Source organism: Manihot esculenta, chromosome 2, assembly GCF_001659605.2.
Source record: "Manihot esculenta cultivar AM560-2 chromosome 2, M.esculenta_v8, whole genome shotgun sequence".
NCBI lineage: Eukaryota > Viridiplantae > Streptophyta > Magnoliopsida > Malpighiales > Euphorbiaceae > Manihot > Manihot esculenta.
In genome coordinates this window covers 6,061,400-6,080,043 of record NC_035162.2, presented here as the reverse complement: position 1 = coordinate 6,080,043, position 18,644 = coordinate 6,061,400, and the positions used below count along the sequence as shown (strand labels likewise).

Genomic DNA, 18,644 nt, shown 5'->3' with positions numbered 1-18,644 from the left:
TTTTTTAATTAATTAATTTTAATTTTAATTTTATTATAAAAATTAAAAATCATACTAAAATTAGAATTAAATTAAAAATTGATAATAAAACTGTATAAAACCGTAATGAATTTTGATTTTGATTCTTTCAAATAAACGTTTTAAAATCGGAAATGCATACATCACCCGGCCAGTGGATTTTTTATTTTTCTTTTTCCTTTATCTTCCTTAAAACATATTATTTTTTAACATATTTATATCTCAAAAGTTCTTTTTACTCATTTTCAACTAAGGAGGGTTTGAATTTACGATTGTTTTTTATATAATAATTATAGAGCTTTCGTACCCACTTAATAGTAAATTAATATATGCAAAATACATGTATAAAATTTAATTTTATATAAAAATGAGTTTATTAATACTTAAATTTAATTATTTATACCAAAATTTATGCACGATTAATTAAACATATAAAATGAATGCATGAAATGACATTAAAATATTTAATCTAATATATATCTTTAAATTAGATTAAATAATTATGTAGCAATTTATACATGATTTATTAAAAATAATAAATATTTAATCCAAATATCAGCTTGATATGAGCTGGAACCTCCATAGTTTCATCCAAATAAATATTATTTAACGTTAAAACTTTAACTTAAGGTTAATTCAGATAGGTGAAATAATCTATTTGGACTTTAAAGATAAGAATTCTAATTATGGTATCAAATCGTAAAAGGTTATTTTTAGATAAGTGTTATATTTTTTTTAATTAAATAAAAAATAATACAAAAACGTGGAAAATGAGAATATCAAACCCAAGGATATATATATGAGATTATTTCCTTCAAATAAATAAATAAAGGTAACTGTTGTCTCGTCATCTATTGACGAGAGAGAGCCTCAGATCCTGGGCTTGTTTTGTAGCTTGTGGGCTGGTTGAACTTAACTTTCTTCGTCCTTCTCGCCTGGCGCCCACCACAATGCTACTTGGGCTAAGGATTGAAAGGCCTATGACCTATAACATAATACTTAATATCGACAATACGTAAATCAACTTATAAACGGGTCAAACGAAAAAAAATCAACTTATCATTTTAACATTAAATTTATAAGCTAATTTGTCAATTATTTTATTATATTATTTTTATTTCATTTAAAAACTATGGATATATATATATATTATTTAATGTTTTTTAATAATTTTAATAATAATTATATTAATAAAATAGTTTTTATTAAATATATCAACTATTTATTAATCAATATAAGTATTAAAAACTAATTAAATTTTATAACATTCACTTATATTTTTTATAATTAAGTTTTTCCTCAGATAAGTAAGAAAATAATTAAAAATGCTTGAAAATTTTAAAAATTACCATTTATTCAGTTAATGGTTTAAATTTTAATAATTATCTCTTCATTAATTTATAACTAATTAAAATAAAAGAGATCAATTATAAAATAAATTTTAAGAAATTATTTATTTCATGACCTTTGTAAAGAAGATATTAATAAATGATTTTTAAAAATAATAGATAAAAATTGATGAATAAAGTATTTTTTTTATCAAAGAAGTTGATGAATAAAGTAAATACTTTATAAATTTAAAATAATTTATAAGCATTGGCTAAGTTAAACATCCTTCTAAAACGACCAATTAATAAATATGTGTTTGAGATAATTCAGATTATTATTATTATCTGGAAAAGTCGAACGAACCCGGAAAGCAAAAAAAAAAAAGAATCGATCCAATTCCACTTACAGCCCGTCCAATCCTACCCGGTTCACATTTGGCAACGATCAGGATTCAAGGAGAAAATGGGACTAGATTGATTCTGTAGTCAACCGTGCGAAATAGTCCGTCTCCTTCAAATTGTTCACAGAAACATAGAAGAGCGAGTGTTTCTGTGCTCTTATTTGAGTATGGCTATGGCTTAGGGTTTATACCTTTTCACCAGAAACCATCGATTACTCTCCGTCATGTCTAAGAAGCTAATTTATGTGTATCTTCTTCTGTTGCTCTTCATTTTTCAGTTTCGACTCTCTCCCTCAGGCGAGTTCTCTTTCGCCTTCTGTTTCAATTTTTTTCCTGTTTCAATCTTCATAATATGTTCGCTTATAAGCTTTTGGCTTGATTTGAAACATTATTATTGATACCATTTGCTTTTGAAATCAGGGATATAAATATTGTAATGGATTTGTTTTTAAAATAGTCATAATTAGTGTTTCTTCTGTAATGCTTAGATGTTAATGGCCCATTATGCAGAGGTGAGGAGTGCATTGCTATTTCTTTAATTGGTGTCGTCGTGCTGTCTAGGACTTGAAATTACTGATTAGCATTACTGTGTCTTAGCTTATTGTTTGAAAATAGCAAAGGAGCAGCCATTATATATGGTTCGGTTATGTGGGCTACGAAACATGTACTATTTTTTATAGAAATTCTCTGTGTGCTTATGTTTTCAATTTGATTGGACAGTGGCAGATCGTTTCCAAGTGCACGTATTCCATTTTTGTTGAAAATCTCGCTTGCAGGCTTAAAATTCAACTTGTATCCATGACACAGTCCTGAATTTATCTTATTTTGTTTTAGTCTTCCTGAGAACAAAATTATGATTCTTTCCCCCTATTTTGCTGTTGATTTATCTGTTGGAAATTGATTTTTTTCCCCCTCTTTGGTGCTTGGGAATTTCAGAACAGACAAACTCTATGCAGTCTGTTCCTGATCTCCAGAAGTCCATGTACTTGATCGTTGATGGATATCCTTGTGTACGGCTACTGAATCTTTCTGGGGAGATTGGTTGTGCTAGTAAGATGTTTTAAAAGCTTGTCTCCTTTTGTCATAGTTATTTACCTCTCGGAAAATTTCATAGGATCTTAACTTTTTATGCCATGCATGTTTGGTGGTGCCGTTATTCTTCCTTTGGTACCTAGATCCTGGAAGAGACAAGGTTGTCAGTCCTGTTATAAGATTCAAGAATGCTAATGAGCTGGCTCGTTCATCTGCAGTTTTTGTATCATTAGATGAAATTCAAGAACTTTTTGACAGGCATGTATATGAATTCATTGACAAAATAGTATGTACATTTTGTTTCTCGCTTTATCTGCTATTTTCTTTTTCCCTTCAAAACTTAAAAGTGAGCTTTGTGAATTAATTATGTTGGCTGCATTATATAAGTGGCAAGTCATAAGGATTTTATATAAGCAGTTTAGGATTTTAAATCCAGAAAGTTGTAAATTGTGTTGGATTTTAAGAGGGTAAATGCTAAGCCTGCCTTTGAGATTAGGAAATATGTGAATGTATCTATCAGCAATCAATGCCTACTGACAGAAGCACATCTAGAACTAGTTAAATTATGTGTGCCAAAATATGTATTCGCTGACACGACGTCTTTTTTTTTCCCCTAAAAGTTTATGAAAATTATGAATTGATTGTTACTATAAAATCTTCTCCAAGTATTGAAGTATGGCTGGAGAAAAGCTCGGCTTATGCTTTTATCACTTACATGGATTGAAAAAGTATAAAATCCATCTGACGGTAACATGAGTAGTTTAATGGAGAAATTAAATATGTTTTTCTTAATTTCATCAGATAGTGTCACTGCAAACCTGCAATTGCTGCTTTTTTAGTGTAAACTATGACTTAATATATCATTTGCTATGTTGAGGTTCTCTCTTCTCTGTTTGGTTGCTACCATTGAAATTTATAACCAGAGTGCTGATTTTTTTTTGAAAATATCTATATTTTTATGAATATTTTTTGGTTAAATTGATTAGCAAAGCACAATTTGTTTGATACTCAATGTCAGCTATCTGTTTCTGATTCAGAATATCAAATGATTCAAGTTTTGCCAAGAATGTAGGCGGTGTTTTAGTGGATGCCAGGACCAACATGCGAAATAAAATAACTGGTAATTGTGGTTTTCTACTAACTATCATTTGTGTATGCTATGGTGTGACAGTGACACTACACTACAGTCAGATGCTGCTAGGTGCTAAAAATACACTATATTCAGATGCTGCTAACTGCTAAAAATGGAATTTTTTTCTTCATTTCAGGATTCTCTCCAGCTCATAAGTTCCCAGAAGTTGAATTTGCGCCTTATAAAAGCATCAGCTATGAATGGAACCCTATTGTATGTGATTAGTGTACAGTAAAATTAGTCATTAGATTGCTGACAGATTATAGTTACTATTATTCTGATCTTAGTTAGCCTCTTGGTCCAGCCTCTCTCTATGTGTTGATTTATACTGCTGATTTCTGAACTGTTATTGATCTCTGTGCGATGGTAAAATGTCATAACAACATTAACTGTTTCATTTAACTGGTGAAAATGGTTAAGCATTCATGGTTTCTCTCCTTGTGGGTTCATTAAAATGAACCATTTGGTGTTTACTTACATGAGATTGTCGATGCAATGAATGCCCCTTTGGTGGGCACTGTATATTGTTTTATTTTTGTTCAAACTGCTCATAGAAATTGCCTTCCCCCAACCACCCCCCTTGCTTGACTAGCTAAAGTTTCATCACCAGTTTTTTTGCAGGGATCTGGTATTATGTGGAAAGCATACAACTTTCCTGTCTTTCTACTCCCTGAGTCGAGCAGTCAGATCATGCAGGAGGTAATACATGTAAATTTTAGCTAGAATAGAACTGTTATTTTAGCCATTGTCTATACTTATGTTCACTGAAAGCGAGGCCAAAAAATTTGGAGGACATTGAGCAATTTTTATAAATTCTAACTCAGCTATGTTTTTTTTTTTTGAATGAACGAGTTAAATACTGATTCCTCATATTAGTGGATTGCTTCCATAATCTAGAAAACTTTTATTAACTTAGTCGTTTTTTATTTTTTCTCTCACATGGGTTCCTTTCCTGATTATTTGTACATGAAAATTAGAATCCTATAATGGGGAAAATTCAGAAAGCATCTGATGTTCTTGACGATGGAGAATTTCTAAGTTAGCAAAATATCAAAGTACTGTCAAAGAAGGAAAAATATTTTTAAATCGAAGCATTTTTGGCATATGCATCTGAGTTGTTGATAAAACCCGGGCTGTTTTCAAACTGAGTTGTTTATGTGTCTCTAACTAGACATAAAATGGTTCACCAGTTAGTTGCTCTAAAATTATAGTCTCCTATTTGTATCTCCCTTTTCTCTTGGATATGGTTTGGTCTCTTATTTGGAAGAGATTTCTGAGTTGACTTAATTTACATTTCATAAATCACATGTTTGCATAGATTGCCACAAAGAATGAGAGACAAAAGAATGCTTATACTGCAGATGTTGCTGAGTTTGATTTGGTGATGCAGGTACCTGATGATTATACTTTGATATGATGATCTTCTTCATTGTTCATTAAAATTAAATATTTGAAATTCATTGTTTGCTTGGACTGATTTGTAATATGTTTGGCTTATCCATAAGACAACAAAATCTGGGACTCGTGATTCAGAATCTTGTTTAAGAGAACAGACTTGCCTTCCTTTAGGTGGATACAGGTGGGTAATGTTGGAGTTTCTGTTCTCTTCTTGCTTTTTATGGATTTGGTTTGTGACGTCTTTGTATTTGAACTCATTATATTGTTTGGTGCTATTTGTGGTTCATTATTAGATGAACTCATAATGGAAAAGGATCTTCCCTCTCTTTTGCTTTTCATTAGCATGGGAAGTGCCTTTGTTTGTCTATGCTGCAGATTATCTTGCTTGGTTTTAATAATAATTCTAAGGGGGAAAAAAAGAAATTCCACGTTGCAAGGGCTTTAATAATATATTTAAGGAAAATGTATGATATAAAAAGTTGAATAATGCTTATAAGGGTCATCTCCCGTTATAAGTAGCAAACTAAATTATGTGCAAGTTTGTGAGACTACAAGCTCAATGGAACTAAGCTTGGTTTGACTTAATGTTCTTGCAAGCTTGGAATTATGAGCTGTGCTGGTTTAGCTAATGAGCGATGTTGTGCCAGTATCTGTAGATTTTTACATGGCTGCTTGCTTGCTAGTTGGTGAAGTGAATTGAATTATTTCATGGAAAAACCACATTCAGTATTTCGGAGCCTGTGGTTTAGTAATGATACTCTGTATTGTAAAGATCGAGTTTTTTTTTTCTCTTGAATTTCAGCCCAATTTTATAATTGTGTATGTTAATTGTGAAAGGCAGTGTTTGGTCATCAATCCCGCCAATTAATAGTACGTCCTCAAATCAATCCAAGCCCATCATATTAGTTGTGGCATCTATGGATTCTGCATCATTTTTCCGTGACAAAAGCTTAGGTGCAGAATCTCCAATTTCTGTAAGTTAAGGATTTTGATGGACATTTTGTCATTCTTGTAAAGTTATATTAGTTCTTAATAATCTTTCTTCTATCTTAAATCAGCGCACAAAGTCACAAACTATTTTCAATTTTTTTTAGGGTCTGATTTCCTTGCTGGCAGCAGTTGATTCACTTTCTAGTGTGGATGGGTTGGGTGATCTTAGTAAGCAGGTGTGTATGAGATTGGTACTCTTTGATCAGTTTATTGTTTTCTTTTTCTTTTTTGGTGAAAATTTGCTTATATATTTCTTGTTCTACTGATAATTTCTGTTGGTCTATGAATTTCGCTGTTTTTTGCGTGCCTGTTTGGATAGAAAGAGTCTTGCAAAAATTTTTTTAGTTTCGATTCTCACTTACTGCAAAGTGAAAAATCAGTTCACTTATTTCTACTTGTAGGTGCATTCTAATTTTATATTTTTGCAATTGTGTATTCACAGTTTTATTCAGTGGGCAACAGCAAGTTTGCATACATTTGCCCCTTCCCGACTGCACGTGATTTTATTTATTTATTTTGGGGGCGAGCCTTGTGCATTGGACACCCTTATTACCTATTTACTGATTTGTTTATTTTGGTGGCTTGTTCTGCTGCTGGTATGCTTTAATGAACAATCTACTCATAGTTCCATGATTTTGATGCAGTTTGTCTTTTCAGTTTTCACTGGGGAGGCATGGGGCTATCTTGGTAGCAGGAGATTTCTTCTTGAACTTGATTTACAGTCAGATTCTGTTAATGGCCTTAATGGCACACAAATCGAGATGGTATTCGTCATGATTGTCCCCTGTAACAATATATCTATCATGTTTATGATTAGCTCTATTTAGTTTGTTAAACACACTAAAAATAAAACATTTGTTCTAGATAATATAATGGCTGAATACACAATTGTTGAAATAAGATCGATTCGGATGGTGCAGAGTTGTTTATTTCTATGTTGCAATACTCTTCATTGTCATGTACAATGTTCTGTTTTGTTTTACTTTATTTTTGGTGACATCTGACTCATTACTCATCAGTAGCTTAATTATTTTAATCTATGCTTTAGTAGCCTAAGAGGCTAACACATTGTATGCTAAATGATTCTTTGCAGGTCATAGAAATTGGATCTGTTGGGAAAGGCTTCAATGGAGGGAATAAAACCTTTTTCGCTCACACAGCAGGGGTGCAAAATCTTTAGCTTCTCTTTTACTTTTTGCATTGAAATTGTTATATTTCTTTTTTGTCTTCAACTCTTGCTCTCTCTAATCGGATGTGTCCGTGATATGAAATATAACTGTATTGTCACTTTAATAGAGAGTATGAAAGCTAATATAGAGGTACGAATGATTGTAATGGAAAAAAACCTTGACTGTTCTGGCATTACTAGATGGTGACAGAGGCAGCACATTTGATTCTCCAATTTTCTTTTAACTGAAGAAGGTTGAATAATGGTAGCTAATTCTGTCAGTTAATTTTTAACAAGTTCATGATCCAAGTAAACTTAACAACTGAAGTAGATAAAACTCTTTCCCAAGTTATATGTCATAATTCATAAGCTAAGCAATCGGTAACTTATTACCACCATTACGATCCAGAAGCTTGGTTGAAAGATAAGGTGATGCAATTGGCATTCTATATATGGGCATTAAGGAAGAAAGAAAATTTATTAGATAAGATACTCTTCAGTTGTCTTGCTTGAACTTAGGTAATGATATCAATAAATGATACCATGGATATGATCAGAGATGCAGAAAACCTCCCCATTTTTTTCCCTTTAACTCCTAATAAATTAGCATTTTATCTGTTTCTGATGTGAACTGAACTACTAGTATTTCAGTACTATATATTTTAGGAAAAGAAGAGAAGAAAATAGTTATTTGAGCCATTTTCGGCATTTTAATTACTTAGGGTACTTTGGCATCAGATTTTGTTACTAGGGATTGAGTTCATTTTGTGACACATATTCCAGTATTTTTATATCTCTTTAGTCAGTAGGTTGTCAGATGATTACAATTTTAAATGTGAGACTATTAATTTCTTTATTGAAGTTTTCAGTTTGTCTTTACATCATTAAAAGTTTAGGGTTGCATATTTTAGAGATTTCAGAGTATTAGTTCCTTTAGTGTAATTATAGCTTGTTGTTGTTGTTGTTCTGTACTTCTATTTTGCTCAAACTGTCATGAATGCTTGACTTGGTGGTATGACCTCTTATCTGATAAATTGATGATAGCTGCGGTAGTCAGCATGTCTGAAATTTGTTACTGTGGTGTTGGTCAATGTAGGGTTCTTCAACCACAAAGGAAATGTTGAATGCCTTAAAACATGCTCAAGATTCACTTGAATCCAAAAATGTTATGGTTGCAACAGCAAGCACTACAAATCCTGGGGTACCCCCATCATCTTTGATGGCATTTCTGAGAAAGGTTAGTGATAGTAACTTGAAGTCATTTGTGTTCTTTATACATGGTCTTATTTCTAATTTACATCAATTGGTTTGGTATGTAGTTGACTATCCTATTGAGAGCAATCAAATTATTTTGGATTGTTGTTGTATTCATGTGAAGGAAGCATGGGAAAACAGTTGACCATGTTGTATACCAACCAATAGTGGGGATAAGTTTGACCTTCTTTTATTTATCTGTAACATTGCAAGGGGATTATGGACACTAGGTTTTCATAAGTTCTTATTATACGAGTTTCCTATGCAATGTGGGCAAACATATTCCTGGGATGTGCATTTGGAAAGTGAGGGCACTGGAGCTGTTGAGCACTCCCATAAATTGCTTTCTTCATGGACCATATGTGATCTGGCAAACAGCAATTGAATTATTATGAATTTATGTTGTAATGGAATACTTAGGAGGCACTTCAGCACCTGGCATTGCGGAGTTGCAAGGGAACTAGTCTTTAAGTTTCTTGTTACTTGAGACTCCTGGGTGATACCAAAGTATCTGCCTGAGTTACTGGTTATTGGAAGGGGATTTTTAGTGAGTTATAAATTTGAAGGATTTGAACCCGTTGTTGTCATTATGCCTTATAATGGTGCATTTGGATAGAGTGAGATAATTGAGGGGTTAAAATATATTTGTGTACCTTAAAAACTTGTGTTTTTGATTTAGGACTGAAGGTTTTTTTTTTTTTTTTCCATATCCTTTGATCATTTCAGTATCTGATCTTTTTTTTCTTTGGGAGGGGGGGGGGGGCAGGCCTGATTTAGATTGATTTTTCAGTATAAAAATGTAAATAATGGGGGGAAATAAATTCATAAGCAATTGTGAATTGTGAAACATGAAAGTTCTGTTATATTTTGATAGAAACAATTCCATAGGCTGCTTAGTGTAACTGGTAATAGTTGGTACCAAACTAACTACATTGGTTTTAGAAAATAGTTGCTATAACAGATCTATAATGCTTTGTGTAATTTCCTTTTCTCTATCAGCAGAACTCATCGACTTCTGGGATTGTATTGGAAGATTTTGATACTGCTTTTGCCAACAAGTTCTACCATAGTCACCTCGATGATATGTGTGAGTTGATTTATGTTCTCAATGGCTTCCCCTTTTGGAGTAATATATCTGTGGTACACGCTACATATTTTTATTGGGATATCTTAATGCAGCGAATGTAAACTCTTCGGCTATAGTGGCGGCTGCTTCTCTTATTGCTCGTACGCTTTACATTCTTGCAAGTGGCAGCAAAAATTTAAGCAGTTCAGCTTTAAGTGCTATCAATGTTAACGCCTCTCTAGTTGAAGAAATGATGGGTTGTCTATTGAACTGTGACCCTGGTTTGACTTGCGAGCTGGTGAAGAACTATATATCACCTACTGCTTCTTGCCCAAGTCATTATGTTGGTGTTGTCATTGGGGAACCTTCATCAACTCCGTATCTTGGATATGTCAATGATGTTTCCAGGTTTATATGGAATTTTTTGGCTGATAGAACTTCCATTCCCATGGATAATGCTACCTATGATTGCTCAAAAGGATGCAGCAACAAAGATGAACTCTGCATTAAAGCAGAAACAAATGGGAAGGGAGTGTGCGTTATTTCTACTACAAGGTAAAGTACTACCTACAAGCTACTAAATTAGAATGGTAGCTCAGAGCATACTCTGAATATCTAAGTAATCTGGGTAGACTGCAGCAAAAAATTGTTGGCTTTATTGTCCCCACATATGCAACCTGTTTGTGCCCAAACTGACTCATTTGAAATTGTCCGACTCAAGCACACCCTGCTTCCTTATCTATTTATGCGTATTATTGCTAAGGTATTAGGCAGTCAATGGTGCCATGCGTGTGTAATGCAATACGTAAGAACAACTTACAGCAACATCAAATTCTAGCTTGCATAGAGAACAGCTTAGCCTTAGGCACTGTGCCACTGTCATTCATTTTTGTTACTTCCATCTGCTTAACCTGTTGGCTGCCTGCACTCACAACAGCCAAGTATTCAGTCCTTTCTTCACTCTGTACTACCCCTTTTTAGGTCCAACGCATTGGCCCTTATGGAGGGACATGCCAGCATGAAACTGCTAGATTATTAGCAGGGAAACTCCACCCTTGGCATGTAATTAGCAAATTCCAATGACTTTTTTTTAATCATTACAGGTACGTGCCTGCATATTCAACCCGATTGAAGTTTGAATCTGGAATGTGGAATGTTTTGCCATCAAATCCCTCAGACACCATGGGGATGGTGGACCCTGTGTGGACAGAGAGCAATTGGGATGCAATAGGCCTCCGGGTATATACAGTTCAGGATGCCACTTTTGATCGTCTTGTCTTGTTGGGAGGTATTGGCGTCACTATTTTGGCTTACCTTGCAATAGTAATTACAAGGGCCTTCATAACCAAGGCCTTGAAACGAGATTGACAAATTGTTAATTTGGTACACCATACGGAAATGGTAGGATTAGAGTTAAATGCCATTGTTATAATGCTTGGATTATGTAGATACTTTGGTTTTGAAGTGTCGTGTGGGATGGTGCGTTATTCAGTTACTGCTAAGAACTCTCACTGTAGTCAATATTTTTCAAATGGTGAATTATGAATGCATTGCTTATTGCCTTGACAAATCTTTATTGGCAAGACAATTTTAGTGCTTTTCTATATAATTGCTCCATCTCTATTCTATATATTACTTATTTTTAAAAATTAAATCAATTTGGTCAATGATCTATTTCTTGGTTTAACTGGTTTGGTGTAATTCTGGGAATATTGCTAATTATAATTTATAATTCTTTAATATCAGGAGTAAAATTTTACAAACTAATTTTTGTATATATATATAATGTTTAGTATTTTTTTAAGGTTAACTATAAACTATAAATAACACAAATGCTATTGTTATTTCAAATCTTTAATTTCAAGTGTTTAAGTTTATCTCAGATTTAATTGAAATATAAATTAATAATTTTTAAGCTTTTCAAATAAGATGTTTGATTCAAGTTCAAATCTTAAATCCATGAATTCAAACGCAAGAAAATTATTTTAAACAAATCATCACCAATGGCTTCGATATATAGTAAATTTTACATTTGTTATTACTATTAATTAATAATTGAGGAAAAAAGAAATATTTAGAAATAAATTATTTTTTTTTTTAAATTTACCATACTTAAATTCATTCATTGCACGGAGTGGAATTCCTGCCGGGTTGGAGCAAGAAAAGTCATCTTTCCGAGTCGGGTGGAATTGCAATATCTCTATGGTCTAAAGAGAACGAGGCATCAAGATTGGGCCTCATATAGCCCATTATTCACAACAAACTGGGCGGGTAAAAACCGACGTGTAACGGCCCCATCCTTGCGGGAGTAATGCGGCCACACGCCTGCATTTCATTTCCCTTCTGGTCTCCGCTCACTCCCTGAGCGCACAAAGGCTCAAGCTTTTCTCTGTAGATCTTCGTAACAGAGATCTCTTCACGTTTCAATCGCCAATACAGTCCCACTTGTTCTAATGGGGTTAGGGTTACTAGCTTCCAGGGTCCTCAGACCCCAAACCAATCCCAGAAACCTCCTCCTCCTCCGCTCCATCGTCACCAAGCCCGAGCTTCAATCCCCTGAAGCATCGGCCGCCGCCGCTGCACCTGACCCTACTTCAGATCTCCCTCCTCGAACTCCCGTCGCTGGTGCGCGTGTTCACTTTCCCAACCCGGATGATGCGATCGAGGTCTTTGTCGATGGCTACCCCGTCAAAATCCCCAAGGGGATGACTGTTCTGCAAGCCTGTGAGGTCGCGGGTGTTGACATTCCTCGCTTCTGCTATCATAGCCGACTCTCTATCGCTGGCAATTGTCGTATGTGCCTCGTGGAAGTCGAGAAGTCCCCCAAGCCTGTGGCGTCTTGCGCGATGCCTGCTCTTCCTGGTTAGGGTTCTGTTTTTATGCCTCATTTTTTGGGTTTTTGAATTAGTTTGTTAGTATGTGACTGGGTTGATTTTGCAATTTGGTCCTTAGATATCAGTACTTGAATTTGGGTAAGCATTTTGATTGATCCTTTTTTACTTTCTACTGCTTAATGACATTTAATATTTAGCACTAGGCATGTGCCTGATTCCATTGTTGTTTGGTTTCATTTGATTATGATTACATTCCTTGTTCTTGGTTTAGGGTTTAAGAATTGATACTGTCACCTCTTAGTTACTTTTTGCTTGAATTCCAATACAACGACTACAACAACAACTAAGCCTTGTTCAATGCTATATTTTACTTATGCCATATGTTTCGTGAAGTTCTTCTCTTTTTTTTTTCTCCCCTTTATCTCTTGTATTTATAATTTTTACATGGCGTTAAACTTTGAATATTGTTATTTGTATTGCATTTTAATTTGCTTTTGCAGTCATTACAAATTATGAATTCTTATCTGAATTGCTATATGTCATTTATGCCATATAACCCCCCTCAACTCATCCTCCCCTTTTCTCCTCGTTTCTGTTCTTTTATATGTTTCAATAATTTGGTGTTTGAGTCTTGCAGGGATTTTTAATTCTTATTTTGTTGAGTTATATTTCAATATTTTCCAATCTGAAAGCGTGTATGTCCTTTTGATTATGATTTATTTTTAATTGGGCTTGATTTATTAGACATTTTGTGTTTTAGGGATGAAGATTAAGACAGACACACCTGTGGCAAAGAAGGCACGAGAAGGGGTGATGGAGTTTCTTCTCATGAATCACCCTTTGGATTGTCCAATTTGTGATCAAGGTGGAGAGTGTGATCTGCAAGATCAGTCTATGGCATTTGGATCTGATCGTGGCCGGTTCACTGAAATGAAGCGATCTGTGGTTGATAAGAATCTTGGTCCTTTGGTGAAGACAGTGATGACTCGGTGTATTCAGTGCACAAGGTCTGTAATGTATCATTATAAGTTTATCGTTTTTTCTATATGAATCTGATCATTTTTGTTTTCTAGATTTTGATAGTGAAATGATTCCTAACCTTGTGCTTTTTTCTTCTCCTTCAGCTTGCCAAATTCACATGCTGTGGCATCCCCTAAATCTTTTTGTGTGCCTTTGAAATTGTTTTACTATTCCATCCTTTTAGCATGTCTTAAAAAAAGGGAAGAACACAATTTGTCTCTAAGCAAGACAAACGAGAGCCTCTCTACAATGACTAAGAAAATGATGGATATTTAATCCAATTTTTTGTGCATATATGTTCTTATTGACCAGTATCATAACCGTAGCCATTACATAATTATTTTTTTGTCTTTTGCCTTCATGGGTATATCTGATGGATTGATTCATCTGTTTCTGATGTTCCTAAATATGGAATTTTAGGGGGGAAAATATTTACTCCTTTTCTATTGACAATGCTACTTGTTGGAATATTTTTGCTGGAATATTTTAAGTTTTGGCTTTCTTTTTCAAATATGATCATTTTGGAGTTCTTTTGCCAAAATGTCCTTGTGTGTTATCATAAATGTTTGTAAATGTGCTTGCTTGTTGGTTGTGGATTTGCCTTGGCATTTGAGATGAATGCCTTATTCTGGATTTACAGCTCCATATTACCCAGGGTTACTGAATATTTTTCAGCTTCATCACCTGCTCATTCCTTGGATTGAGGTTAAGCTTTTGTAGCTGAGTTGATTTCAGTTATTTTATTTTTAAGTTTTCATCTCTAGATTTATGTGGTATGCTTCTTAAAGAGTTTACAGTAGCTAGTTTGATCTTGTGACTTGTGAGTGTTCTTACTAACTCAGAACACTTGCAACTTTTTGTCATTATAAAGTTTTGAAGAAAATGATACTCGACTTCTTTTAGTATGGGTTTGATTTGTTGGAAATTCAGTTATTTCCAGAGTTATTGAAAGGTTTTTGATCCGCTTATTTGAGGCTTTTATTTTCTGAAAAACAAATTTACTTCTTTTTAGATAATGTGCTATGTGGTTATTGTGTTTAAAGTTGTCATTTGATTTGGTTTTGTTAATCCATTAGGTCGTAGATCTCCATGTTGATTCTGCTCTTGATTTGTACCCCTGGCGGATGTTGAAATTGCCCTTGATCTCGTTATCAACTTGTTTGCATTTCGTGAGACAATGTTCTTGGTGGTACTTATGCTATGGTTTTATTAATGGGAAAACTTAAGGTTTGACATTTCTAAAGAAACATGTTATCAACATTCTTTAGTACAAGTAATTGAAACAACATGTTGATAACATTCTTTTATAGCTGTACAGAGTAATAGGAAATTTTTGTGACTGAGGAACTGAGAATGTTTGTGCAACTTGGTTCTAGTTCTGTAACACACTGAAGAAGCTTCTAAAACAAAGCATTTTTTTATTTACTTTTTGGTGCAACAGGTGTGTCAGGTTTGCAACAGAAATTGCTGGGGTTCAGGACCTTGGCATGTTAGGTCGTGGCAGTGGAGAGGAAATTGGGACTTATGTTGAAAAGCTCATGACAAGTGAACTTTCTGGAAATGTGATAGATATCTGTCCTGTTGGAGCCCTTACCTCAAAACCTTTCGCATTTAAAGCCCGAAATTGGGAGTTGAAAGGAACAGAGAGCATTGATGTTACTGATGCTGTTGGATCCAACATCCGAATTGATAGTAGAGGTCCAGAGGTCATGCGCGTCGTTCCACGGTTAAATGAGGTGCGTTTGAGTAAGCCTGCACTTCTTGGGGGTTACTATTGTTACTTGATTTAAAATAAACTTATTTTGTTACGAAAACAAATTAAACTTTACAGAAATTATAGATCAATTTACAGAAAATATGTCAACATAAAATTGATTTTTCAAACATATAAATATATTTTTTGTTAACTAATTAATAACATTATAATAATAATAATTAAAAATATGAATTTATTATTTATAAAAATATGTTATTATCTTTCTATTTTAAAGTGTTAATATTCTTATATTTATTGAAATTGTCACTATTTTCTATTAATTCAATATTTTTTCATAAAAAATAATTACTTTATAAAAATATATATAACTTTTTATAAATTATAGAATAAACTGGTTTTTAATGTCATATTTATGATTTGCAGTTACATCTATTGAATGTTTTGCGTTTTGAGGCAGTGACGCTTTATGTGGGGCTCCTTCCATTGCCAATAATTAAGTGCACTACAAGTACTATATATATATATATGTGTGTGTGTATATATATATGTGCACACCTTTTAAATATGAAACAATCTACCTTAACTGTTTTACTAGGATTAGAATGGATTTATAGGAAGAAAGATAAAAAAGAATATTTAAATAGCTTCAGATGTTTTTTATTGCTTTAGGATCTCTGATAGTGCTTCATCTGTTCCTCCATTGGATTGGCCTATTTCAGGACATAAATGAAGAGTGGATATCAGATAAGACTAGGTTCTTTTATGATGGTTTGAAGAGGCAGAGGCTAAATGATCCTATGATTCGTGGAGCTGATGGGCTCTTCAAGGCTGTGAGTTGGCGCGATGCCTTAGCTGTAGTTGCAGAGGTTATACATCAAGTTAAACCGGAGGAAATTGTTGGAGTTGCTGGTAAGCTCTCCGATGCTGAATCAATGATGGCACTGAAAGACTTCTTAAACAAAATGGGTTCAAATAATGTGTGGTGCGAAGGAAATGGCCCAACCCCAAATGCTGATTTACGATCCGAATATATCATGAATACCAGCATTAGTGGGCTTGAGAATGCAGATGTTTTCCTTTTGGTTGGGACTCAGGTGATGTTCTATCATGTTTACTTTTTAACCTTTACCAAACTCTTGGATTTTAATTGCTTTCTCTTTCATGTTTGCAGTTATGTTCCCATTTTTAAGCTCTCAATTAGGAATCTGTATGCAGCTTTGTGAGGGTTGTTTTATAGTGTGATCTTTTTGAGTATTTGAAATGCAATAGAGGAGTGGGTTTTTGGGTTATTATACATAATTTTCTAACAATATGGATACATTTTAAGCTTAGATTGAGTTGCACGATCTCATAATTTCTGTTGAATTGCCAGCCAAGGGTGGAAGCTGCAATGGTAAATGCCAGAATTTGCAAAACTGTTCGTGCAAGCAATGCAAAGGTTGGTTACATTGGCCCTCCCACCGATTTCAACTATGATTGTGAACATCTTGGTACTGGCCCTCAAACTCTTGTTGAAATTGCTGAGGGTCGCCACCCCTTTTTCTCGACAATTTTAAATGCCAAAAGCCCAGCAATAATTGTTGGTGCTGGAATCTTTGAGAGAACAGACAAGGATGCAATTTTTTCTACTGTTGAGGCAATTGCAAAGAAGGGGAACGTCGTGAGACCTGACTGGAATGGATTCAATGTATTGCTTCTCAATGCTGCCCAAGCGGCAGCCCTTGACCTTGGACTTGTGCCAGAATCCGGCAATAGCCTCGAGTCTGCCAAGTTTGTTTATTTGATGGGTTCTGATGATGTGAACTTGGACAAGCTGCCGAAGGATGCCTTTGTGGTTTATCAGGGGCACCATGGGGATCATGGGGTATATCATGCCAACGTCATATTGCCAGCAGCAGCGTTCACTGAAAAGGAAGGAACTTATGAAAATACAGAAGGGTGCGCTCAACAGACTTTGCCTGCAGTTCCAACAGTTGGTGATGCCAGGGATGACTGGAAGATAGTTCGGGCTCTCTCTGAAGTTGCAGGGGTCCGCTTGCCCTATGATACAATTGGGGCTGTCCGGTCCCGGATTAGAAATGTGGCACCAAACCTCTTGAACTTGGACGAGAGAGAGCCAGCTACATTTGGGGCTTCATTGAAGCCGGAGGGCACTCAGAATGTCAGTTCGACGCCATTTAAGGCTGCCATAGAGAATTTTTACATGACTGATCCCGTTACCAAGGCGTCAAAGATAATGGCACAGTGCAGCGCATTGCTGTTAAAGAAATGAGTGCGGGATTTTGATCTTACTAATAAAATTATTATTGAATTTTCTTTAAATCTTCATCTAGATCGGATTTGGCCGAGAGCCAGCTTCCGGAACTTTGGTAGTACAATCCAATAAGCTATTCTCTGTTTTCGTTGTTTCACTGTAACATTCCCAACAAATGTAAAAGCCTTTTTCTCCATGTAAAATGGGTAAACTTTGGATTTCCTTGGTATTTTTTGCTCAGATTTTACAAAATGCTGGAGTTTGCAGCGGAAGGACTTTGCTTCAGTTGAACGATGTCGTAAAAAGAGATTTTCAAAGTTCTACCAGAACTTGCAGGGAAGTGGTATTACGGGAGAATAAAAAATATAAATCAAGTCCCTCGTTTGCCCAGTAACAAGTCAGAACAGTTATGAAATTACAATCCCATTCTCTGTTAATTCGGGTTTGTGCAGGGTTCTTTAAACAAGAAAACTCTAGTTGGCATATTGTTTCTCTTGTGCAGTATTAAAAACACATATTCGCTTCTTCCTTTATTTTTTTTTTCTCGACATACAAAAACTTTACGAGAAAGCTTGTCGCCAAACAAGTTTATGAAAAAACGCCAATTTAACCCTTTTCTATGGTTAATAATTTTAATTTGTTAAATGGGATAATTAAGCCTATTTTGTTAAATATTATAGCTAGTTTAACTATTATTTATCGTACTTTAAATTTATTTATTATGTTTTATAATTTTAAATAACTTATTTTTATTTGAAAATTAAATAATAAATTTTTAAAAAATAATATAACAACTATGAGATGATGGAAACAATTCTAAATATAAAGATGTTCTAAAATATAGTTGATAAATATCATATTTGTAGCAATTTTATTTAAAATCTTATTAAACAGTTAATTTAGTCGTTTAAATATCTATGGATTATTAGCGGCATCCAACAAATAAACTAAACAATTCATTAACTAAATAATAAATAATTTAATTCGCGTCTTAAACACTTTGCATTCTTTTAGTAAATAGTTAAAAATTAC

The 18,644-nt window shown here is 34.1% G+C and overlaps 2 protein-coding genes across 7 annotated transcripts; both read left to right on the top strand.

Annotated features, from left to right (window-relative positions):
* Positions 1-1,702: 1,702 nt before the first annotated feature.
* Positions 1,703-11,357, top strand: LOC110609064 (nicastrin). Of its 6 annotated transcripts, none has more exons than XM_021748384.2 (16): positions 1,703-2,044; positions 2,689-2,797; positions 2,887-3,037; positions 3,817-3,899; positions 4,048-4,124; positions 4,533-4,610; positions 5,230-5,301; positions 5,417-5,490; positions 6,151-6,283; positions 6,404-6,475; positions 6,944-7,063; positions 7,393-7,464; positions 8,564-8,704; positions 9,721-9,808; positions 9,901-10,342; positions 10,891-11,357. In XM_021748384.2, exons 1-16 carry the CDS (start codon positions 1,991-1,993, stop codon positions 11,153-11,155), a joined length of 2,031 nt encoding a protein of 676 aa, XP_021604076.1. In that variant the 5' UTR covers positions 1,703-1,990; the 3' UTR covers positions 11,156-11,357. The 6 variants fall into 6 exon arrangements, with proteins under 6 accessions (XP_021604076.1, XP_021604079.1, XP_021604074.1 ...); XM_021748387.2 differs by having other exon boundaries at positions 1,704-2,044; positions 2,923-3,037; XM_021748382.2 differs by having other exon boundaries at positions 1,704-2,044; positions 2,684-2,797.
* Positions 11,358-12,084: 727 nt separating this feature from the next.
* On the top strand, positions 12,085-17,841 carry LOC110608977 (NADH dehydrogenase [ubiquinone] iron-sulfur protein 1, mitochondrial). The gene is made up of 5 exons (XM_021748268.2): positions 12,085-12,649; positions 13,382-13,628; positions 15,083-15,377; positions 16,078-16,452; positions 16,731-17,841. Exons 1-5 carry the CDS (start codon positions 12,241-12,243, stop codon positions 17,628-17,630), a joined length of 2,226 nt encoding a protein of 741 aa, XP_021603960.1. The 5' UTR covers positions 12,085-12,240; the 3' UTR covers positions 17,631-17,841.
* Positions 17,842-18,644: the final 803 nt, after the last annotated feature.

Bases quoted from the DNA above. Each gene is read 5' to 3' on its own strand.
- LOC110609064 (XM_021748382.2), top strand. From the start codon at position 1,972: ATGTCTAAGAAGCTAATTTATGTGTATCTTCTTCTGTTGCTCTTCATT. The intron at 2,045-2,683 runs GCGAGTTCTCTT...TGGGAATTTCAG, and splicing joins GTTTCGACTCTCTCCCTCAG to AACAGACAAACTCTATGCAG. The intron at 4,611-5,229 runs GTAATACATGTA...ATGTTTGCATAG, and splicing joins GCAGTCAGATCATGCAGGAG to ATTGCCACAAAGAATGAGAG.
- LOC110608977 (XM_021748268.2), top strand. From the start codon at position 12,241: ATGGGGTTAGGGTTACTAGCTTCCAGGGTCCTCAGACCCCAAACCAAT. The intron at 12,650-13,381 runs GTTAGGGTTCTG...TTTGTGTTTTAG, and splicing joins CGCGATGCCTGCTCTTCCTG to GGATGAAGATTAAGACAGAC. The intron at 16,453-16,730 runs GTGATGTTCTAT...TTGAATTGCCAG, and splicing joins TCCTTTTGGTTGGGACTCAG to CCAAGGGTGGAAGCTGCAAT.